Source organism: Liolophura sinensis, chromosome 2 (assembly GCF_032854445.1).
Source record: "Liolophura sinensis isolate JHLJ2023 chromosome 2, CUHK_Ljap_v2, whole genome shotgun sequence".
In the NCBI taxonomy this organism is placed as follows: domain Eukaryota; kingdom Metazoa; phylum Mollusca; class Polyplacophora; order Chitonida; family Chitonidae; genus Liolophura; species Liolophura sinensis.
The window spans coordinates 13,849,433-13,874,545 of record NC_088296.1 but is presented as its reverse complement, the minus strand read 5'-3'; the positions used below and the strand labels follow the sequence as shown (position 1 = coordinate 13,874,545).

The window sequence follows — 25,113 nt, the reverse complement described above, 5'->3', positions numbered from 1 at the left end:
GTCGTTAGGACACACGAGACGCACCTTGAAATCCGATCTTGAACAGAGAGTTTCTAGATTCCCCGCTAAATAGCTGAGCTGTTTACACAGGGTAATTCTTCTTCTACTGATAGCGTATGGACATCTGCGTGTGACATCACATGTTGTTCTTAGTGGAAAGTGTTAAATGAAAAGTACGACGTTTAAACAGGATATTTGCCAGATAAATTGTCGATTTAAATAGGCTTTGTCTGGTTTATTCGTCCTCTCTGGCGTCAATATATAACAGAATTGTATTCGACATCCCACCATTTTATTTCTCCATAATATAAATAAAGCGTTGTTGAGAACAGTAAATAGAGGATATTGTTGAATATCATAAATATTTTTCGAGTGAGAGGTGAAGATGTATGATGAATATAGGGCAGTATTATCTTATCAGCTCAGCCAGAACTGTTCACAGCGAAGGCAAATCAAGCACCTAGTTGCACAAAGCACGAGACAGTACGAAATTTGGAGGGGTTTTGCAGGAGTCCGTGTGTTGAAACTGGCGCATGGCAAGTAGGCATCCTAGCTGATCAATATCGGCTTTGTAAAACTGTTTAAGTTTAGGGGGATAAATGTACGTGTATGTGTGAGATTGTAAAGGTAGGGGAATGATGGAGGACTTAATCATTATCAAACATATACTTAATTTTCATCGCCACGTGATCTGGATGGCTCTGTGCTGTGGAATTGTTCGCAGTAAGTATCACAATGTAAACTTATGATAGTCGTATGCAGATAGCTGTAAGTGTTTATATTTTCGGTTTCGACGCCTGAAACAGAAACTAATGCGATTTTCGCGGAAGTTTTTGTGCTGTGTTTTTGTGACATTGGTACTGCGCCTTTGGCTAGTTGAGATAGTGTGGTGAATGTGGTGTCTGTGATTGTTAATTTGTAGTCTTGTGATGTTTGTGGTGCTTTATGTTAGATTTGTGTTGATTTTAGTTAAGGTGACTTTGCTTAACCTGGTTAATGGTTAATTCAAGACATGCGCTTGTGTATCGAGCCAGCCGGCAAAGCACCAATAATTCTCGGTCTCATGTCATGGCTGTCTTTAAATGGTAACCACATGACTAAAATTGCGCTGTTTCTTGACATTGCGGGGGTTAAAAGCAGTAAACTGTAAGACTAGCTTCGTGAATGAGACTTGATTCAATATACACACAGCTGTGAAATCATGTGGAACAAATAAGGGACGCGGTATCAGAATACTCTTTGTATAGGTTGAGACAGTTATTGAAACGCACCGAGTCCAGATATGCCACTAACACTACAATTCAACTTTGCCTATACAACGAGGTTAACCTTAGTGAACGATGAAGTCATATCTCCTGTCAGTTCTGCTTAAACCTGTTTTCATTTCGTGAAATTAAAGTATATTCAACAGTTTTTATGTAGGTCTGTTCGTGGAAATTATAACAAATAAATGTAGGACAGGCTTCGGCGTTACCACACAAGTGTTACCCATAGATTGTAGGCTATACATGTACGTTATGCGAGCTACACTGTCTGCACATATACTGGGAGTATATATAGGGCAAGTGCCCGTGTTGTCCTCGATGTCACACTCGCCTTACGTGGCTGGCAAAAATACCACTAAATAAATAATAAAATCGATAACTGTTTTCATAAAGGATGAAGGCACAGACGTTCTCCTTCTATTGAAATAAGTTCTCTGAAAGTGCTTAACCACTTTAAATTTGTCCCCGTTCAAATCTGTATAAAATTATGAAATTTGTGTTTTTATCCTGGCTTTTTTTACATACAGTGTCTTTCTTGCATCGGCGTTTATTTTATTTATTTTCTGATTTCTTTGGTAATTTATTTATTTATTTTGGTTTAACGTTGTAGCCGATATATTATTTATTAATTTGATTAATGTTCAATAATTTTTCACTCGTCCGATGGCAGTCGTTTTTGTGGGTGAAAGATTCCGGAACTTCTATGTTAAACTACCGACATTTGGCAAACTACTAACAAACTTTTACACACGTGATGAATGTTCAATTTATACTGCGGTAGCGGTTCAATTACTGTATTTGTCTTATGTACTTTCGTTTCTTATGATGTCTTCTCCTCAAATATACAGGTACCATTCACTCATTTTATTCCTGTTTGATATTTAACGTGCCGAGCGAAGCTTTTTGAATGAATAAACCATTCTCTCCCCTGAACTTGGACACACCGCTACTAGTTGGCTTCGATTTTATAACATATCCTGAAGTGGGGTTGTTATCCAGTATGACTTGTATATGAGATTTGAGATTCTTATACGAAATGAAAGTTCTCCAACAGTAGATTTTCAGTGAATCAGACGACAAATGTTTATCATGACGAGGAAGAAACTAACAGTTGACACAACTACCAAACGGTTGAGCGTTGTATGCGGCAGAGTCCCAATTAAACAAAAAACATGGCACAGAAAGTCTCTTGAGGATCTTGTCTTAAATTATGGTACCAAAGTTCAGTTGATATATTCTGGTATATAGTATCTGTTGTCCACTTTTGATATCTCAGATAATTTCCACTTGCACGTGACTGGAGTTGGATTCTCAGGCTTCGTGAGATTGGATGGTCCCAGAATTTTGGGACTGGGAAAGATTCCCAGATTTTTGACACTGTATTTCCGACTTCTTGAGGCTGTTTTTTTATCCATATTACTAAAAAGTATAACCAATTTCCACACAAGGGTAATAAATGATAAATTCCTTTTCAAACTGTGGTGGGAAAATCCTGGTCCGATTTCTAAAAGTCTATAAGTGCGGGTTCTATAGAGACCCTAATTACCATAAATTACAAAAATGGCGGCAACACAAATTTCTGCTTTCGAGGTTGAATAGATGACAATAAATGTCATTCTACAGTGTGAAACAAGAACGAAAATAGAAGATAACGGTTTTCCAGATAAGGCAATGACATAGAATTTCGTAATTTTTGCATTATTATCACTAAATTGCTGACAAATACTTATAATTGTCCCAAATATGTAGGAAGGCCGATACAACAACAACAGCATCTCTCGTTTATGAAACAGATAAACATAAGTTTAAAACTTCCTACGAGAATATTCGTCGTCATATGACTGAAAAATTGTTGAGAACGACGTTAAACCCCAAGCACTCACTCACTCCTACGAGAATAAATACACACTCTACTGGCAAATATTGACATCATAAATTAACTAATATGGCCTCAGATAACGGTCTTAACAAAACTTCTGTGAAGGTAGCCGTGTGCAAAGAAGAGAAACGGTTCTAGTACTGTTACCCAGCGTTCAAACAATTCTTTGCATTGAGCTTACTGTGATGTCATGTTTGGTGTCTTCTTGGCACAACCGCGAGGCAGCGCGAAAAGTATGCCCGCATCAAGTGGCGCGTAAGCCATAAGCCCATAGACTGCACTTAGTGTTATGTGTCCCTGGTGGAGGTGGACGTGACCGAGTGGCTATTTTTCATTCAATCGCAAGGACACCCGTGATACAGGTTATATCCCGGCCTAGGGCAGGGAATTGTACATTGCATCACTGTAACCCTGGTGATAATGGTTAATGCGATTAACGACGCTCATATGACCGTTTGCGGACTGTGTCGGTGTAATCCACCAGTACTGTGTGCATTGCGACGTGCGTCACATGTTGGAAAGCTCATCAGAAACTTGCTAAAGGTGGTTGGTTTATGATCGTCGTATAAGCAAAAATGTTATAAGTGTGGCGTTAATTATCAATCGGATAAATAAATACATATTGTGACTAACTTAAGTGAGATGTTTGTCGTCTGCAATAAGCCTACAGGGAGAAGACAAAATCGTGATATTGTCGGAGTATGCATGCTATTTATTTATTTATTTATTTATTTATTTATTTATTCATTTATTTATTTAATTCGAGTTTATTTGTCATACTCAGGAATAATTTACACATAAGCCGGCGTCCAGCAGTATGCTAGATTGATTTGATTTGATTAGTGTTTTACGCCGCAAACCTACGACCATCCGCAGGTTGTGGCGAGACCTTCTCATATACAGCGGGGAAGCGAAGTATTAGTAGCTCGAGAACAAACAGGCATATACGTGCATACATACAAACAGTACGTAGAATTATTTCCTCTATCAGTTTCAGATGCTGTATCAGTTCAACATCACCGAAAACCTGTCCTTGCCAAAGTTAACGACACCGCAGTTACCTTACCATGTAACTTCTCCACATCGTCTTACCAAACACCGCAGATCACGTGGTACCACGAAAAAGTGGGAGGGAGAAAGCTAATCATGCGGTGTGACATCAACAACCTTCTGACGTCATACGGGGAGTTTGTCAACCGCGTGGCCCGAGGAAACCGAGGAGCCTTGGTTCTTCTAAGACCGATGTTGTTGGATTCCGGCAACTATTCGTGTGAGATTGAAGCTGAAACGGAAGAACCCAGTCAAGTAAAAACCACAGTCACCCTGGAGGTATCAAAGGAACCTCTGAGCCCCTGGACTAGCTCAGGTGTGGTCACATTTTTGTTCATGTTTTAATTCATGTGGAATGTAACTCTTACACGAAGAAGGTCTAAATACTCAGTATTTAAACTTACAGCAAAGAAACTACTAAAGCTTTCTAAACTAATTTTCTTGTTGTTTCCGGACATATTAGCGATTCTTGTATTATATACTGAGACATAGTTGCAATAGTTTTAGAATAATAAAAATGAAATCGAGTCACCACCGCATAAATGCAAAAGGTTTCACAAACTTTTGATCCACATGCTGGGATCATTAATGCAGATTCAAGCTTGATTCAGGCATGTAGATTCAAGCTTGTGAAACCGGCCATATTGTGAAACCGGCCATATTTACGTTGTGATGCCTTAACTTCATTGTTGTTATTCTAATGCCACTACAATGCCCGATTATACTTTTCTCGTCAATTCTCCCGAATTTCAAAAAGTGAGATGAAATGCAAATCGGAGTGACTTCAACATTCAAGTATGCATGAAACGCTACGTAAATAGTGATTGTAAAATGTTTAATGTTTAAGGAAAAAGAAAAAGGAAACAAAAAACCCCTCTTTGTTATTAAGGCATATCATGGGCTTAATACAAAGTAGAGAAAACGTTACGTTTTATTACCATGGAAACCAGTAAATATGTGAATAAATCAATTTAATTAACATAAATAGTGAAGCAATAGTTCTTTCTACCTGTCCTTTTTCAGACTCAGAGTATGGTAAAGGGGTAATGATGGTCTTCGTAATAGCTCTTTTCTGGATACTTCCGGTGGCATGTTCTTTCGTGCTTGGCAAAAAAGGGTTTCATGTCTGCAAGGAAACACGTGACAGCTTACAAAGGATGACCCCCAAACAGGTGTTTGTGTTAGGTATGGATGAATTTATTAAATTTTTTTTAAATAATTGTTGTTTACCGCCTCACTCCATAATTTTTCACTTAGACGATGTCAGCTGGTACAAGTGTGGCTGAAATCCGGAATAAAACCACCCACGTTTGGCTAGTTACTTACGGGATTTCTCATGTGTAATGTACACATATAGTATACATTATGGTTGTGGAAGGAGAGTGGTCATCAGTGAATGTCGGAGTACGCAAACCTTCACACGTCGTTGACTAAATGTTTTCTCAAATTTGGTGGGGAGGGAAATGTACAAATCTCTGGACCGATCCTGGAACCTAACGGTTAGAGCGTCCGCACGACATGCTGCTGCTTCGCTTGGCCCTCAGCATTGGAGGATAGCGCAAGGAAACACGTCTGGTTTGTTCGGTGTCAGTATAATATGACTGGATGGGTTGTCATATCTGGTGTCTTCGAAATTGTTGGGTACGACGTTAAATCCCAAGCATACAGGCATGCAAATCTAACTAGTGAAAGAACAGCACGTTTATCCAGTGAACCACGGATCGCTCCTGAATGGATTTAACCGCGTTGGAAACTTATATGGGAGGACAGCGTTTGTCCTTTTGCTTTGTTATAATGTGATTGTATGTAAAATAGCATTACTATACAGCATTTTGAGTATTTTTACACCAGTGTCGTCTAATAAATTGCAATTGACATCACTGCATTTTTTGTACCTAATTCTGCTGAAGCCATGGTGCCAGGAGGCGTGTAAATATCTACTATTCATGCATTTACATGAACAGTTAGAATGAAAACCTGGCTGAGGTAAACTGACAAGGTAAAGGTTCCGTATTTCACTGTCGGCGCTGCTCTGGTTTTACTCTCAATACTGTACGTCTTTCATTACATGTATAATTATTTTGTGTTGTTGTTTTTATTGATGGGAAGATTTTTCTTATGCACATACGTCACAGCTTGTGATCACATCTACACTTTTACTTCTTGGAGATATAAATACATGATAACAGTAACCACTGCATACAATGCATAACTCCCTTGCAGAAAGTCAGCAGTGTTTACTTTGCACTAAGAGCATACTTTGAAAAAGAATCTTTAGAATACAGTACTCCCTACATATACACTTATTTTCCTTAATTACATTATACATACCAAATTTTTGTATATACCATGATTCCTGAAACAAAATGTGTTTCAACAACAATATTGTTATTCTGTTTATTACAAACACTGATATTAAGATATAGGTTACCATTACTTTTGATCTTTCATTTCTTAGTGTCAAACCCTGTTGTGGCTGTCGTTGCCTCATGTCTCGCCTTCACCGGAACTGTATGTACAGCTATTGCTCTGTACAGTGTATCACCGGAAGTCGTCAGTAAGTACAAATACACGCAGCTATTAGATATCTATTTGCCTACGTCATAGGCGTTTTTTATGGCTGGGGACCTATGTCTGGAAAGTAACACATTGCTGTTTATTACATGTACTTGTAAATAAGGGAGTTCGTGTACAAAATGTATTATATATTTATTTATTGATTCGATTGGTGTTTTACGCCGTACTCAAGATTATTTCACTTATACGACGGCGGCCAGCATTATGGTGGGAGGAAACCGGGCAGAACAAGGGGGAAACACACGACCATCCGCACGTTGCTGGCAGACCTTCCCACCTACGGTGTATTATATAAAATAAAAAGTGTGTATTAAATCCAAATCAAGGCGGATCCATCTCTAAGGATTTGCAACCATACAGACCTTTGGAAGCCCTACATAAAGAATTTTTTTGTCATCATCGGGATTAATTCGGATTGAGGAATTTGTAATTTCCAATAAGACACATCCAACATCAACTGCGACTTTTCATGTAATCTCTGCCTCTGTTAGATTTGTTCGACTGTATAAAGTTACTGGCTTTGCTGGCTCATGATTAATTCTGTATAGACGCTGTTTCGAGGATAAATCCAGTGCAAACTCATTGAACGATCGGAACTTTTTTTTTTATTGTGTTTATTATTTTGAATGTGTGTTGGGATGAGTATGTGAAGACCTGCAATCTCTTATAATGAAAGTATATGGGTATATTGTGATGAAAATTTGAGGATCTTAACACCGGTGACGTCGACTAAAATGAATTTAATATCACGGCATTTTTACCCAATTCTGCTTAGTCCATGGTGCTATGGGTTCTAATTTGCCACAATTTAAGCTCTTACATGAACAGTTATGATATAAAAACCTTAACTGAGTTAAACTGGAAAGAAGTCGGATTTCAACATTTTCCAACTATCACCATAACGTCGTTGCCATGGTTTCACTCCCCATATTGTCAGGACTGTAGACGTTCATATTTTGTGCGTACATCTTTCAGACCGCTACCGTGTGATTGGGCTTGCCACTGGGATATCAGGAATTCTCTTCCTGCTTTTAGCTGTTCTGTGGTTATGTTTACCGTCAAATATACTGTGTAGGACGAAATCAGCAACGCAGGGTGTGGAACATGCGGCATTATCCGATGTATTACACGACGCTGTGGCAGATTCGCCATACGCCACGGTTGAGTTAACTGGAAATAATGGAAGCACATCGTTAGAAGAAGAAACATCTCTGGTACCACAGGCATCCATTGAGGGGGAATATCCAGAACCAGAAGTGACAGTAATTAAAAATCCCATTGGGGAGAGTGTCACTGGCATGGCGGCCATGTCATACAAAGAAATCTACGTGACGACGTTAAAGTCAGTGTTCAGAATGGACATATCAGAACTTTCTGAAGAAAATATGTACACACGCGTTTGCGAAGGAAAAGACGAATTACTGAGTGTTGAAAAGTATGAAAATGATTTACTAATATCCACCACAAAGAGTACGTCACAGCAGCCTAACGACCCCTACTCAAAAAGCATCAGTCGGATTTCACGTATAAATTCACCTAATCCAAAAATTTATAAAATTCGACTGGATCCAAAATTTACAGTTACTTGGGTTCTAACAAGTGGTGATGAAGAATGGGTGTACTTGACGACGATCAACCCAGCTACAGTTGTAAAAGGAACGGTGGACAAGCGAAGGTTTGTCCAAAACGCAACGTTTGGCGAACACGTGTTGAACAACCCCACGTGCATCGTTCAGAGTTCTTCCGGTCAACTCATCGTAGCTGATCCTGTTAAAAACGATGTGCTGGTTTTCGAAGAAAACGGAGATTTTGTAGCTTCCTTGAAAACATTCTTATCCAGGGGTGTGAAACACGAAATCAAAGGCCGTGACAAACTGGCTATAGGGCTTGATGACAAAATTTATGCATCAGGCCCGAAGTCTGAGAACATACTGGTGTTTTCGTCCAATTTCAGATTTGAGCGACTGATACCTACTAGGACTGAGAGCGGAGCTATATTGTCACTCAAGGTACATTACCAATCACTTTACGTGGCTCATGAAAACAGTATTTGCGTGTATCCTCTAAGTTCCTGTTAATCTTCTTATATAGAGTGATAAAATGAATTTATTTAATGATGCTATATCGGGATTTTGGGCAGAAAATGTGTTTTATTCGCTGATCAAATCACGTTTTCTCCATTTACCGAGAATAGTTCAAATTATTGTCTTTCATAAAATATCAGATCGGCACCTGAACTATTTATAATATTAAAATAGTTGTTAAAATTGTTTAACATGTTAAAAGTTTGACCAGTTGTATAAAGCAACCCGCATAATATTTTTCAAACCGGCTTTGAAGTGTAACACGTGCAGAGACGAGACTGATATTTTGTGAGAAATAATCATTTAGATTTAACATTTAAGCTTTTACATAAACAGTTAAAATGACAGAATAACTAAAGTAAGCTGACGAGGCTGTATTCTTGGTTACGTACCACACTGTCGTCACAGCTCTTGTTTTACTCTTAATGCTCTAAGACGTTCGTTGCATTCTGAAATATTGCTAAAAGTTTGCTTGGATTTGCGCTGATCGATTTTTGCCAGAAATCTCCAGTATAACCAATGTAATACTTATAATCGATGCCTTGCGACAGGTTCACATTCATCGTTGTTAAGAGAGAGCTAAGATGAATATTTGTTTCTTTGTCTATGACTTGATTCTATATTTTCGAATTGTATAATGACTGTTACTTGTAGATAAAAATGTATTTACTTATTTACTTCATACATGGGTAGCATTTAACGCCGTGCACAGGAACATTTGGCTGCAGGCTTATGGATCCCGGTCATGTACGTTACGATGTTCCCAATGAACCTTGGCGTTATGAAAAAGGATAAATAAATACTGAATTGAATAAATTCATAACTGTTGCCGTGTTGATACACTAATTACTTGTTTCACTAGGTTCGAGTTTTGGTAGTTGTTAAGTTACATCCTCGTTAGAGTAAATGAAAAGAAAAGTTGAACCTATTCTTGAACTGAAGATTCTGTGAAGGAAATCTTTCACCTGGTTTATCCGTATCAGTATACTGGCTCGAGCGGGACGGCTTACTTGCCTTCGGTAAGGTGTCTCAGTGAAGCAGCACTAGATAAAAGAGCAGTGGAAATCCGTCCTGCAACATGGAGGCACATTACATACACGCTAAGTATTCCTTCGTCGTCGTATGACTAAAAAAAAAGTACGACGTTAAACCCAAGCACTCACTCTTTTTGAATTGATCGAATCCAGCTCTCACTGAAGAGAATTGTTCAGAACGGCGTAAAAGAAGAAGGCCATTTAAAACTAAAGTCAGCATCTGGTGAAAGAGGAATGGAAAACTGGAAACATTATTACCTGCTTTGTGTACATTTAACTGGATTAAATGTTATACTTTTGATAGAAGTTTTACACCATCCTCAAGTATATTTCATTTACATACGTATAACGGTGGCCAGCATTATGGGGTAGGAAACCGGCCAAACTTCGGGAGAAGCGCACGCAGGTTTCTGGCAGACCTTCTCACCTACGACCCCTTCGGGAGCGGTAGATCCAGGGTCAATCCTGGGTTGAGTCCCATCTAAGACTTTAAAAGATGAAGATGCAACTTCCTCGTTTGGCGTTCAGCATGAAGAGGAAACTGCAACGACTGGTTGACCCGTATCAGTATAATGGCTCGAGCTGGACGGCTTACTTACCGTCGGTAAGTCGTCTCAGTGAAGCAGTACTAGATAAAAGAGCGGTGGAAAACCGTCCTGCAACAAGGAGGCACATTACACGTACATGCACCCTAATGACTCCTTCGTCGTCATATGACTGAAAAATTGTTAAGTACGACATTTAACCCCAAGCACTCACTCACTCTCACGTACGACTAGAGAGGACGCCAGCGTGAGCTGGACTTGAACTCAAAGAGATGGCAATCGTAAGATGCTCCTGTGTAATGTTTATGTGCTGTAGAACGCTAACCATTGGGTCACGGAAGCCCGGATGCTATGTTGGGGTTAATGTAACAGGGATAACGTTTGGGATTAATGAAGTCACAACTTATATTATCGAATATTTCACTTATACGCCGGTGGCCAGCATTATGGTGAGTGGAAACCGGGCAGAGCCCGGGGGAAACCCACGACCATCCGCAGGTTACTGAAAGACCTTCCCACGTACGGCCGGAGAGGAAGCCAGCATGAGCTGGACTTGAACTCACAGCAACCGCATTGGTGAGAAGTTCTTGGGTCATTACGCTGCGCTAGCGGGCTAACCAACTCAAAAAAGCGTGTTTTACATAGAGCACTTACTACATAGCGAGAGATGTGAGGTGATTGTTATAAGTATTTGATTTGGTTAAAAAATTGTACAAAAATACAAGAAAGTATTCTCAGATATAGAATTTAATGGCGTTTCTATCAGTGCTTACTATGTTGTTATGTTTTGTTTCCTTTGAACATTAATACGAAATAAATAACCTATATGCAGACCGCACTCTCTTATTTCTACTGTAATCGCATCTATCCGACGTTCACATGCATAGAGAGGTAACCAGTTAACACGAACTGTCATACGAATAAGTGAGTGCTTGGGGTTTAATGCTGTACTTAACAATCTTTCAGTTATACGACGACAAAAGAGTCCTTAGAACCAGTCGTTGCATTATCTATCCCCTTAAAGCTGAACGCCAAACGAGGAAGTCACAACTTCCTCTTTTAAGATCCTTCCTCTGGATCTACAGCCTGCCGAAACGGACGCTCTGTCACCTGTGCTATTGGGGCCGGTAACTGGGATACGAAAGTGGGAAATTTACAGACAGACTTAAAACAGAGCTTCAGCTGAGACAAGGCTTGCTTCCACAAAACATCGTGTACACATTATTTCTGTATTGCTTTTCAGTCAATAACGTCGTTTTGTGGCCATATATCACATAACTGACCGCATTTACGAAAAGGCTAGTAACAAGTAGGACATGCCAAATTTTGCTCTTATTGCACGAGAGTAAGTTACAGCAACGACGTTTTTGTGGTTATTTGCGCAGTGTATCGTTTATTGAAGACCACTTGTCTTCCACCATCATGGTGTGAATATCTGTACCTCACATGTGGGTATGTGTGATATGAAGTTTTGTGACAGTGATCTTTATTTCAAACGTTGTTTTCCCAATCTTGTCGACATCGTCTTGTATGTTGAAATCTATTCAGTATCGTGTCATGTGAGAATATTGTTCAGCTGTAACTAGTATCCATGGCAGAACACTTTTCACCTGTAACTCGTAAGCATGGCAGAATACTGTTCACTGGTAACTTGTAACCATGGCAATACTGTTCATTTGTAACTCGTAAGCATGGCAAAATACCGTTCACTGGTAACTCGTAACCACGGCAGAATACTGTTGACTGGTAACTCGTAACCATGGTACAACATTTTTGACCTGTAACTGGTAAGCATGACAGAGTACCGTTTACTAGTAACTCGTAACCATGGCAAAATACAATCTAGCTGTATCTTGTAACCATGACATAATACTGTTCACTTATAACTTGTATCCATAGCAGAATACCGTTCACCGGTACACGTACCCATGGCAGAATCTATGCGTCGAAATAGACATTCGTATACCCAGGATGTTCACTTGTAACTTGTAACCATGGCAGAATACTATTCTCCTGTGACGTATGTAAAATACATTGAAGCGTGAAAGTAAAATTCAGTAAAAAAAAATTGCAGTGTGACAATCAGTATGATCGACGCCGTGTCATAGAGGAGGAAGCCAGAGATCCATTACTTACCATCACCGCTATTTCAGTATCTAATTAAGTTCCATGATCTATTCGAATCATTAAAGTACGTGTTGCAATAAATAAAAAAAAAATCCAACATAACACATGTACGTGTGGAAATTTAGGGAATGGGCAGTGTAAACCGATAAATTAATCAGCAATGCAAAAATGGATAAATGCAGGCGCTGATATCACGGGTAAGATATCCGCAAGGGAAGTGGCCCGAAGACTTCAACAACAGCGATCAATATTGTAGGGTGAGAGTACAGTGTAGCACAAACAGACCTAGAGTTTATTCAAAATGAAGAGACAACTTTAGTATTGGATTGACGCATGCTGGAGAAAAGAATTATTCCCATCGCTCATAACTGTAGAACTTCAACGCAGGCAAATTAAGAAACGTGACCGATCTATACACAGTGAAAAAGCACCCCCTGAAAAGTCTGCACTGACACATAAAATCACTGGTTTTGGGAGATTACTGGCAAACTGATACCGCAGCAACGGTTGTGAACAAAAAGTGCAACATTCTGTCAAAAACAAATCACCATAAATGACATCAGACTTTACAATTTATTCAGGATATCGTTAGCCAAATCAAAAGTGTATTTTTCACAAAATAAAAGTGGCTTGTAAGTACTGAACTTCAGAGTTCAGTTGACTTTATAGGGCGTAAATGTTTAAGTAAAAATGTCTGAGTGTGTAGAACACATCCCTAGAGCCAAAGGTTAATAGTTCGTAAAGCCCCCACATTAGTCCGGGTAACAGCTTCCAATCTGCGTCTCATCTGCCGAAAGGGTGTAACTGTCGCCTCTCAAGTCCAAGTCTTGAGACCAAGTCCAGTTTGCAGTCGTACGAGATGCGCCCCCAAACCATGACAGAACCCCCTCCATAAGGAACATATGGGTGGATGTTCGTGGGTGTATACGCTGTGTTCTTGTGCCTCCAAACGCTCATTCGTCCATCTGTAACGTTGAGCAAGACACTAAGTTCTTACGTTAGTGTCAAACCTGAATGACCGCAATCGTTCAAAGAAACATCATTCTCGTCATCATCATAACTGGCATTACAGTTGTAATTAATGGGAATTTTTAATGATTTATCTTAGCAGGGGGTGCTTAACTTTTTTCCTTGTGTATATTTTGGAATTTGTAACTAACACGTGTGCAGTGGGATATACATAGCTTGTCACGCTGATGACGAATGTGATTTTATTTCCAATCCGCCACCACCCCACCCCCACCCATCCTGTGCCATGTATGTCCCTGTAAATTGCACTTCAAGCTCTGTACCGAATTGTTGTTTTTTGTTTTCATTTTTTTGTCAGCTCACTAGAAATAATTTGCCCAAATGAAGCTGAAAATGGGTAAATATACATTGTCTTTCTTCCACATAAAATTGTGCAGCTCAAATGAAAAGTTCAGAATATACGACGACCCAAAGTTAGCAAAATGGCTCTCACATGTACCACACTGTATTGTCCTGTCAAATGCATACAGGAGCGTACTTACGCAATGGAGAGTTCTCTGTGGTAACTGATTACATGCATCGACCTAAACTAAAGGGCCTGACTTTTGATTTCATATGACAAGATTAGGGTTACGAAAGTTAGATTGGTGTTGCGGCTGCTGGTGGTGTTGTAACTTTTGTAGTATGTCGATAGAAGTGGTTAAAAGAAACAAAACTTTATCAACTCGACCAGTTGCCGCCTAGCCGACAGCAGTTATAAGTTTGTAAAATGCCAGAACAACAATGCTTATGCGTGACATTTAGAACCATCGGTATGTTCAGACACTACAATGAGAAATTCAGCGTAGGCGCTGAAGGAGAAGCTGAAAACAAAATAACGAAGACTGCTTGTTAGCCGTGAAACTGCTGGCAGTTCTAATTCTTTATTGTTCTACGTCGATCTGGACATTATTACGCGCGAAAAAGAAATAAAATACAACTGTGGTGTAAGAATAAAAACAAACATAGCCCAGAGAAATCGACAGTCTCTGTTTAGGTTGAAGGCCCACTGAGTAACGGACTAATTCCACAAAGCCGGTTTTCACAAAGGTGTCGAATACAAACATGACAAATGCTAATTTTTAATTGATATAATTTGAAAATGTGATTTATATTACGGCTAAGTCGAATTTACAAGACGTAAGCAAAAGCATTATAACACAGTATAAGCAATACAATGAATGTTTGAATATTTACTTCAGCAAAAAATCGCAATGCAGAGTAAATCGGCTTCCAAAATCCATGGAACACAACACATTTTATAGGTATTTGTGCAAAACAAAGCACAAAAAACTGTATGTATTTACATGAAGTCGGATGTTCACTCTGTATGAACGCCATGGATTATTACAGTATCTGTTAACATGTGATGAAGAGCCAGGATTTAGATTATGTTCATACAATTAATCGTCATTCATCGATGAATGGGATTTAAGTGGGTGGACACGGATACAGTCTTCGTGAGCGACGTAAAGCGAGTCGTTAAGCACCATGAGGCTCGATATAGTTAAGCTCCCTACTGGTTTTGTAGGTATCAGTCTCTCAAATCTGAAGTCAGGCGAAAAGACCAGAATATGTTTAGAATTTAGACCCGTCGCATATACTCTGCCGTCTGATCCTAAAGCCAGTTTGTTACAACCTTTCATTTCATCCTCCATTTTCTTGGGCACAGATATTTTCATGGAGGTAACAAAGTCGCCATCTTCTTCGAAAACCAGCAAGTCGTGCTTATGCGAATCAGCGACGACGAGTTGACCAGACGAATTCTGAATGATACATGTGGGATTCTTCAGCAAACCTACGCTGAATTTTATTTCCTTTTTGTTTTCTATGGATTTTTTCACCACCATGGCTGGGTTGGTCACAGCCAAATACACGTATTTTTCATCACGACTTGTCAGGGCCCACGTTATCGTAGAATTTGACTCCAAACGAATTTTGTATACTTTTTCCTCTGCAGTTTTCACCCGTAACACAAGACTGGAATCTTTCTTTTTGGGCGTCTTCTTTATGGCGGTTATCAATAAATCATTTTTAGATTTCGTAATCGCGAACAAGTCTTCCTTCCGACGTAAAGGATGAGGGTGCCACGTCGACTTCGAGAGGTCAAACTGATACACACCCGACTTTGTCGTGATAAAAATATCCTTGTAAGTCATTGCCGTCATGCCGGTGACTATTTCATTTTCAGGAGTGTGTAATGTCTTTACTTCCGGTTCTGTTTTTTCAACCTTAACAGCGGCTGTGTGCGGTAAGAGAGAGTTACTTTCTTCTGGTTTGATTTTCGTATCCCTCATCTGTGGGCTCATCACAATGGCCGACGGATCCGCTTTAGCGTCATGAAATGTTTCTTCCATGGATAACGTTGATTGGTTCAATTCCGTGTTTCCGGCTTCGGCGTCTAAAGCACGAGCCGGTTTCTTCCTGAAGAGCTTTGGCCGCACACACAGCCACACCAAAGCTGCTATAAGGAGCAGGGTCCCAACTAGTCCTGTTCCCAGCCCTACGCGGCTGTAGTAATCTGTATGAAAGAAGAATTAGAGGAAATAATACAGCTTCTTTGTGTAGAAAAGTTCAACTATTTGTGATACTGTAAGACTAAACCAATTTATCCCAAGCGGTATACGCTTGTGTACGTTTCTGTATACATGTAAAGGTGATCGAAGCGATTATTAACAAGCAGCACCTACAATTGAAGTAAAAATGACGTCACATGATTTTATTTCTTATTAATCTATATAAGAGTCAGTCATCATATAGGATAATTTCAATGTCCTCACTGACTAAATATTGCAAAATATTAAGCAGAAATATTTCCCAGTTTAATTTATAAAAAAAAAACATGTCCATACTGAAACAGTTATAGTGTGGTGTGGCTACGACGCTATGTCAAGGAAACCAGACTTGGCCCCCCAAGCAGACTAACACAACAGTTCAACAAGCCACTGGACACTTTAACGCTACCTAAATTAAGTATCCAAGGTTGTTAATTTCAAACTCCTAAATTTTAAGCCCAACCACAAGGATCACGAAACTTTCTTAGATTTATGTCAGATTTATCCTTAATTAACTTGACGCATTCTATTTAAAATTTATATCTGAACTATAACAGTTATTTTAAACTTTGTCACTCTTCAAATTTAAAGGAAAACTCTACGCGTAAGTCACAATTTTAGCTTGGTAAACTGTTTCAAATTGAGGATTAAGTATGACCTAAGCCCAAGACAGCCTAATGAAACTGGGTAAATGGCATTTCGCTTACGATGCGAAGACGTTTCTCAAAATTTCAAATAAGTAATAGAAAGTATAGCGTTTGTAGGTGCTGTCCTATGACTGTCTCAGAGGCTTAAAGCGCTGAATCGCTGCCACTGTCAGATCGTTTACCTTTGAGGTTGCATTCTGGTATTCAGCTCCTATTGTTGTGGCTGTTGCTTTAAGCCAGGAGATTTGTCAGATACCCCAGTAGCTTACCCAGGGCACTTCGGTGTGTACCCATAAACCTGAGCGCCAACGTATAAGTGAAACATTCTTGAGTACGGCACTGAACAGCATCAAATCAATAAATAAATCAATACTCACTTGTTACTTCCGGTGTGGTGCCGGACAAAGCCGCCGCAGTACATATAGTGGCCGTGAAGAAGAAGCACAAGGCGATCACCAGAACAACAACAACAGGTCGTTGTGCTGTAAAATGGACCAAGAATAGCAAATTATACAATAATGCAATAATGTTAAATCTGATAGTTTATATCAAAAGGACCAAGTTACATGACATTATGGCTAATTCGAACAAAGGCAGATTTATCTACAACAAGCAGAATATGAAGCTGTAATTACAGAGAAAAGACCAGGTTGTAGAAATACAAGTACACACATTTACACAATACGGTTATAGTACATTTGACTGCCGTGATGTTACTTGTAAAGGTATTTACTTGACACGGGGGCCTCCGTGGCTCAGTTGATTAGCGCGCTAGCGTAGCGTAACGACCCAGGAGCCTGTCACTAATGCGGTCGCCGTGAGTTCGTCCAGCCCATGCTGGCTTCCTCTCCGGCCGTACGTGAGAAGGTCTTCCAGCAACCTGCGGATGGTCGTGGGTTTCCACGGGATCTGCGCGGATTCCTCCCACCATAATGCTGGCTGCGGTCGTATAAGTGAAATATTCATGAGTCAAATAAATAAATATTTGACACGCGCTGTTGTTTCGATGGAAAAATTGAATATATGTCACAGTTTGCGAGGGTACATGTGCGTGTGCTCATAAAGGCGTCAGGACAGAAACACCACAGCGTAACAAGGGAAAAAGATGAGCTTAAAACGGCGACTCATTGATACGAGAGGAACATAATGGTCATTACGCATGCATGTTTTTGTAGGCCATATTTTACAAAATTTGAACAAAATTTTTTATGCAAAATAGTGAACGCTTAATTTTACAGTTTATCATCAGATATACTCAGCAAAACACACCACAGGAAAATGTGAATAGATTGGAGTCTCTTATATCCGTAAAACATGTCTCACGTGATATTTTCAAGATTATCATACACATTCGACGTTTGCCTATCTTGTAACGTAGTGACGATCGCGCTGCATATGTTTCACAATGCACGTCGCCACTGGCAACGATGACATTGCACATCACCATTAGCAGCGTGACGTTTTCTTGACGTCATCCAGTGACACAGTGTCTTTTCATCCTGTACATTTTCGCTGTATTCACAAAAAAATATTATTACACGTTTTACTGCCTTACATTTTTGCGTCAAAGGTTCTTGTTTGGCGACGAAATTGACTAATTTTGCCCTTTAATTAAACTGAATAATGTTTGGTGTATAATAAACAGGTTATTAAACGAATACTCGATGATGTGGGCTCCAAGTATGGTTCGTGCTTCAGCGCCATGCCAAACAGAACTCGGTCACAACAACCAGTATGCATTCAATAACCTGTATCTTCATACCAATTCCCAAGAGGTCTCTGTGAATTTTCTTCCCCGGGGTCTTCTCACGTGTTTGCCTGCAGACATTAAACCCCTTCCTGACCAGTAAGAATGAACATATCACCGGAAGTATCCAGAAAATGGCAACCTGGAAGAGTAAGCCGCCATTTTGTTTCTCCGTCACGTCCGACGGAGAAGCTGGAAGAGAACATATTTGTATATGTACCAGCAGTCTGTTTAGTTGGCTTGTATCACGGTTTATATCATTCCATCGGTGTTTACGGCTTGTACTGAAGAATATATAGCTTATACACTCAAAAAATGAATCTGTTATTTTATCAGAAACTCTGCTTTCTGAATGATGCCAGAATGTATTTTGCTATCGCATCAGATTATTTCGTTAAATAAAACACACATATTCTATTATCTTAACATAAGATTAGACTAACAGAATACTTTGCTGAATATGACACAATATTGTGTTAAAATAACAGAATAGATCCATCCATCAATTAGACAACAGACTCTCTGTTAAAATTAACGGATTCATTTTTGAGCGTATGAAGCATCAGGTTTATGAGTGAAGAGAAAAAATCGCAGACCCTGAGTAAACCTTGCCTGTCAATAGGTACAAAAAATCAGCTGCAGATTGTATATATACAATATATATACAACCCTACGTCAGTCATTTTCTTCTTCAAAGCACACAGCCCGAGTATTGCACAAAATACATGTATCGTGTTCGTTTTCAAAAGAAGGTAAATGAAATCGACATTCCGGAATACAAATTGTCTGATTCATCGATTTAACTTGGTTATGAGATTCGGAACACGAGATTTAGTATATGTCATTGTAAGAAGTGCGGAATATAGTTTTCTTGCAAAGAATCATCTATGTAGTTGTAATATTAAATTGAGTCACGTTGAGTCAAGTGGGACTTACGCCTGACTGTTGGAGGTGGCACCTCTCCTGTTATATTCAGGGTGACTGTGGTTCTAACCCAGCTGGTGTCATCAGTGTCCACTTCCACCTCGCACGTATAATTCCCGGAATCCCTTGGCCTGGGCCTCAGTAGAACCAGTGCCCCTCGGTCCCCACGGGCTACGCGATCAGCAAACTCGCCGTAAGACAACAGGCGATTGTGAATATTATATTGCATGATTTTCCTTCTCTCTCCATGTATCTCGTGGTGCCACGTGATCTGCGGTATTTCGTAAGATGACGTAGTGAAGTCACACGGCAACGTAACTGCTGTATCGTTGATGTTGGCCAAGATTGGTGCTTTGCGATGCTGAACTGAAACGGCGCCTGAAACTGATAAAAATGGGATTGATCATTATAATGCATACACGCAGGCGTTAAAATGCACGTGTACAAAACACCTACGTGTAGGTGTGATAATATACACCTATTATATATATATATAATAGATACATCTAGGTATGATAGGTAGGAATATATAAAGATACATGTAGGTATGATAATGTACTTGTACCTACATACAATATATGTTTGTTTATTTATTTCTTTGATTGGAATTTTACGCTGTTCTAAAGAATATTTCGCTTACTGGTACACGGAGGCGGCCAGGCGGAAGGAAACCAGACAGCGCCCGGGTGAAACCCACACCCAACCACGGTTGCGTATGACTGTGATATCTGCGCCAGTGACTGTGTTGTCTGTATGTAAAGATGGTGTATATGACAGTGACTGTGGAGTCGGTATTTGAGTGTAACGGTCGTGTCTGTACAAGTGGGTTACTGTGGTGTCTGTCAATTGCACTGCTTGTGGTGCTTGTAAGTATTAGAGTGTGGCATCAGAGACAGTGTCTGTGGTACCTTCTGTGAGCTCCTGATGGCTTCCTCTGAGGCCGCATAGGATGGTGGTGTGTATATCTGTGGTACACATGACAGTGATTGTTGTGGTTGTAAGTCGATGTGCTACGACTGTCACAGCTACTACAGTCGCTGTTACAGGTACAACAGTCACTGCCTCAGATACCACACTCCAATACAAGCATTACGGTCAGTGTTATAAACAATTACCAGAGTAACTTAGATGTACGGTCACGACCGTCACTGTTACAGGTACCACCCTCTTGTAACCACCATGTAACGGATACATGGTAGCTTACAAGCACGGCATTCATTGTCACACTTATCAGTCAGTGTTGTACGTACCAGTTTAATATGCTTGCAAGCAAGGAGATGTGACAGATACATGCGCCAGGGGGGCCTCCGTGGCTCAGTTGGTTAGCACGCTAGCAAAGCGCAATGACCCAGGAGCCTGTCGCCGTGAGTTTAAGTCCAGCTCATGCTGGCTTTCCCTCCGGCTGTACGTGGGAAAGTCTGTCAGCAAGCTGCCGATGGTCGTGGGTTTCTCTGGGCTCTCCCCGGTTTCCTCCCACCATCATGCTGGTCACCGTCGTTTAAGTGAAATATTCTTGAGTACGGCTTAAAACACCAATGAAATAAATAAACACATGCGCCACATTAGCTTACAGGCACGACATTATCACAGACTGTCACAATAAAACAGACTGTCACAGTATCCTAGGCCGTTTGCAGGTCACACTGAAATATAGGCACCACAGTAACTGTCATATACGTCATATTTACACTCAGGCATCACAGTCACTGTCGCAGATATCACACTCATATACAGGCACCAGAATTACTGCCACTTATATCACACTCACATAGAGGCACCAGAGTTACTGTCACAGATATCGTACTCACATACAGGCACCAGGGTTACTGTCACAGATATCACACCTTCATACAGGCTTCAGTCTATATTACAGATATAATATTTACATGCAGGCTCCAGAATTACTACCGCAGGTATCACATTTAAATACAGGCTCCAGAGTTTACTATTGTAGATATCACACTCAAATACACGCTGAAGAGTTACAGTCACGTATATCACACTCACATACAGGCTCCACAATCACCATCACAAATGTCACACCTTCATATAGGCTTCACAGTCTATATCATATACAGACTCCAGATTTAGTATCACAGGTATCGCACTCACACACACGCACCAGAGTTACTGTCACAGATGTTACACTCACACACAGACACCATAGTCATTCTCACAGACATCGCACTCACAGACAGGCACCACAGTCACTGTCATCAATATCACACTCACATACAGGCTCCAGAGTTACAGTCACACATATCACACTCTCAGGCTCTACAATCAGTGTTACAGATATCACACCTCCATATAGGCTTCACAGTATATATCACAGGTATGATATTCACATCCAGGTTCCAGAGTTATTGTCACAGATATCCCACTTACGTACAGGCAACAGAGTTACTGTCGCAAATATCACAGTTACATACAGGCGTCAGAGTTACAGTCACACATACCACACTTACATATAGGCTACAGAGTTACTGTCACATATATCACACTCACATACAGTCACCACACTCATTGTTTCAGATATTCCACTCACACACAAGAACCACAGTCACTATCACAGATATTACACTCACAGACAGACACCACAGTCACTGTCACATACATCACACTGAAACACAGTCGCCACAGTCACTGTCACAGATATCACACATGTAGGCACAACTGTCATTGTCAAAGATACCACACTTGTATACAAGCTCCACAGCATGCCTCACATCTCATAAAACAGCCTAGCAATACTGGCAAATGCACTTTCCGCCTTTAGCTGAGGTATCAACTTGTGTCATTTTCATGTGTGCAGAACTTACTGCGAATTGATCCACAGAGAAGAAAGATCCTGGCAGCCAGGTGACGAAGTCTTAGTGTGGATATCGCCATTGTCAGATCACTTTCAATATTCAGCAAGGCAGATAAACGTTGTTCACAACCACGCTGGCATACAAGCCTGCACTGGCTACATAGAAAAGGTCGCTATCCGCCCACTATATGCGACTGCGCGTAAGCAAATTTAGGTGTGTTACAGGTACTACCTGTGATATTCGGGATCCAGTTCATTCCCTTGTAACATGGGTCCACGCAATGGCAAACGATTATATCAGTTGACACATTTTCTTACCCAATGAAAGACGTATGTCTCGACATGACTGAAATATATTTCTATAAATAGATTACCTGTATTGGCTTGTCCTTGTAGAACAAGGTCAGGACTTGGTAGCAGGGTCTCTTACCCAGACTTATTGTGGTTAATTGGCAGTACACGACACTACCCGGCTGCTCAATAGTCTCGTCCGCCATTCAATCTGACACCGACGTCACGGATCATCGCAAACACATTTGTTGCTTGTCTGTTTACTTGGAGTATAAGCGTAAAGCAACAATACAAATTCTCGCTGAAGCTAAATGTTCCCCTTTGGCGAAACTGTATGCTTGTATCAAGACGGTTCTTACGTATTATTTCCCTTTTTAATTTTTTTTTTTGAAGTGAGCTACAGCCCAGACCGTTTGACTAAATTTTGAAGCAATGCCTCCGTGCATGTAACTGTATAGTTACATGATTCTTCGCCATCTTTGTTTCCACCGCACTGCCCATGATTCCCCAAACCAGCTGTGTGCTTTTATATACCTATGCTCTCTCCTATTCTCCTATGTAGAATGATAACAACAACAACAAACGACATGAACCACAGCCGAAATTGCTATGCAGTTCTAGGTTTTAAAATGTAAATCTTTAAAGCAATTAATGATCTGGTCGGATGAAATTGGCAGATATTTGTCACCACGTGACTCAGGTGGTTCAAATTTAAACTGCAACAGTTTAAAAATATGTATTTTGTGCAGATTTGCGTTTTTCAGTTCAGTTAAAATATAGCTTTATTGTATCGGCCACGGACCTATCCACATTTCCTAAACATGAACTAAGGAGTTAGTGAGTGAGTGAGTACTTAGGGTTTAACGTCGTGCTTAACAATTTTTCAGTCATATGACGACGAAGGATTCCTTAGAGTGCATGTTGCAGGACGGATTTCCACCGCTCTTTTATCTAATGCTGCTTCACTGAGACAACTTACAGAAGGCAAGTAAGCGGACCCGCCCGATCAATTTTAGGATTCGGGTCACCATTCCCTAAATGCTGAACGTTAAGCGAGGAAGTTTCAACGTCCTTTGCTAAGGTCTTAGGTGTGACCCGATCCAGGGTTGAGTCCAGATTGACAATTGAGCCGGTGACCGAGGCCGGAACATGAAGTAAGGAAGCGCCGGTTTTTATACTCAATGGAATGTCTTCGTTACTGTGTGCATTTTCTAGCGTGTGTCGTCAAACAGAGGGCTCACGAAGCACACGACCGTGTGTGACATGATTAATCAACGTTAGTTTGTCGTGACCGTAGATTTACAGAGGTCTCACGAAACGTACGATCATGTGTGTCATGGCTGATAAACGTCAATATGTAATGTTTGGAGTCTGACAGAGGTCTCACAAAACACAAGATCATGTGTGTCATGGCTGATAAACGTCAATTTGTAATGTTTAGAGTCTGACAGAGGTCTCACGAAACACACGTCCAGGTGTGTCATGGCTGATAAACGTCAATTTGTAATGTTTAGAATCTGGCAGAGGTCTCACGAAACACACGTTCAGGTGTGTCATGGCTGATAAACGTCAATTTGTAATGTTTGGAGTCTGGCAGAGGTCTCACGAAATACACGATGATGTGTGTCATGGCTGATAAACGTCAATTTGTAATGTTTAGAATCTGGCAGAGGTCTCACAAAACACACGTTCATGTGTGTTATGGCTGATAAACGTCAATTTGTAATGTTTAGAATCTGACAGAGGTCTCACAAAACACACGATGATGTGTGTCATGGCTGATAAACGTCAATTTGTAATGTTTAGAATCTGGCAGAGGTCTCACGAAATACACGTTCAGGTGTGTCATGGCTGATAAACGTCAATTTGTAATGTTTGGAGTCTGGCAGAGGTCTCACGAAATACACGATGATGTGTGTCATGGCTGATAAACGTCAATTTGTAATGTTTGGAGTCTGACAGAGGTCTCACAAAACACAAGATCATGTGTGTCATGGCTGATAAACGTCAATTTGTAATGTATGGAGTCTGACAGAGGTCTCACGAAACACACGTTCAGGTGTGTCATGGCTGATAAACGTCAATTTGTAATGTTTAGAATCTGGCAGAGGTCTCACAAAACACACGTTCATGTGTGTCATGGCTGATAAACGTCAATTTGTAATGTTTGGAGTCTGACAGAGGTCTCACAAAACACACTCTCATGTGTGTTATGGCTAATAAACGTCACTTTGTAATGTTTGGAGTCTGGCAGAGGTCTCACGAAATACACTCTCATGTGTGTTATGGCTAATAAACGTCAATTTGTAATGTTTGGAGTCTGGCAGAGGTCTCACGAAATACACTCTCATGTGTGTTATGGCTAATAAACGTCAATTTGTAATGTTTGGAGTCTGGCAGAGGTCTCACGAAATACACTCTCATGTGTGTCATGGCTAATAAACGTCAATTTGTAATGTTTGGAGTCTGACAGAGGTCTCACGAAATACACTCTCATGTGTGTTATGGCTAATAAACGTCAATTTGTAATGTTTATAGTCTGGCAGAGGTCTCACGAAACACACGATG

At 40.3% G+C, this 25,113-nt stretch overlaps 2 protein-coding genes across 2 annotated transcripts; one reads left to right on the top strand and one right to left on the bottom strand.

Moving 5' to 3' along the window:
* Nucleotides 1-590: 590 nt before the first annotated feature.
* On the top strand, nucleotides 591-9,621 carry LOC135463007 (uncharacterized). Its single transcript, XM_064740328.1, has 5 exons — nucleotides 591-723; nucleotides 4,136-4,510; nucleotides 5,218-5,379; nucleotides 6,653-6,751; nucleotides 7,747-9,621. Exons 1-5 carry the CDS (start codon nucleotides 636-638, stop codon nucleotides 8,847-8,849), a joined length of 1,827 nt encoding a protein of 608 aa, XP_064596398.1. The 5' UTR covers nucleotides 591-635; the 3' UTR covers nucleotides 8,850-9,621.
* Nucleotides 9,622-14,424: 4,803 nt separating this feature from the next.
* LOC135462821 (uncharacterized) lies at nucleotides 14,425-22,510 on the bottom strand. The gene is made up of 5 exons (XM_064740099.1): nucleotides 22,265-22,510; nucleotides 19,455-19,826; nucleotides 18,534-18,710; nucleotides 17,149-17,253; nucleotides 14,425-16,090 (listed from the first exon to the last, which is right to left on the bottom strand). Exons 1-5 carry the CDS (start codon nucleotides 22,332-22,334, stop codon nucleotides 14,973-14,975), a joined length of 1,842 nt encoding a protein of 613 aa, XP_064596169.1. The 5' UTR covers nucleotides 22,335-22,510; the 3' UTR covers nucleotides 14,425-14,972.
* Nucleotides 22,511-25,113: the final 2,603 nt, after the last annotated feature.

Bases quoted from the DNA above. Each gene is read 5' to 3' on its own strand.
- LOC135463007 (XM_064740328.1), top strand. From the start codon at position 636: ATGATGGAGGACTTAATCATTATCAAACATATACTTAATTTTCATCGC. The intron at 4,511-5,217 runs GTGTGGTCACAT...GTCCTTTTTCAG, and splicing joins GAGCCCCTGGACTAGCTCAG to ACTCAGAGTATGGTAAAGGG. The intron at 5,380-6,652 runs GTATGGATGAAT...TTCATTTCTTAG, and splicing joins CAAACAGGTGTTTGTGTTAG to TGTCAAACCCTGTTGTGGCT.
- LOC135462821 (XM_064740099.1), bottom strand. From the start codon at position 22,334: ATGGCGATATCCACACTAAGACTTCGTCACCTGGCTGCCAGGATCTTT. The intron at 19,827-22,264 runs GTAAGTTCTGCA...CATTTTTATCAG, and splicing joins TCTCTGTGGATCAATTCGCA to TTTCAGGCGCCGTTTCAGTT. The intron at 17,254-18,533 runs GTATGAAGATAC...TCCATTTTACAG, and splicing joins CAGAGACCTCTTGGGAATTG to CACAACGACCTGTTGTTGTT.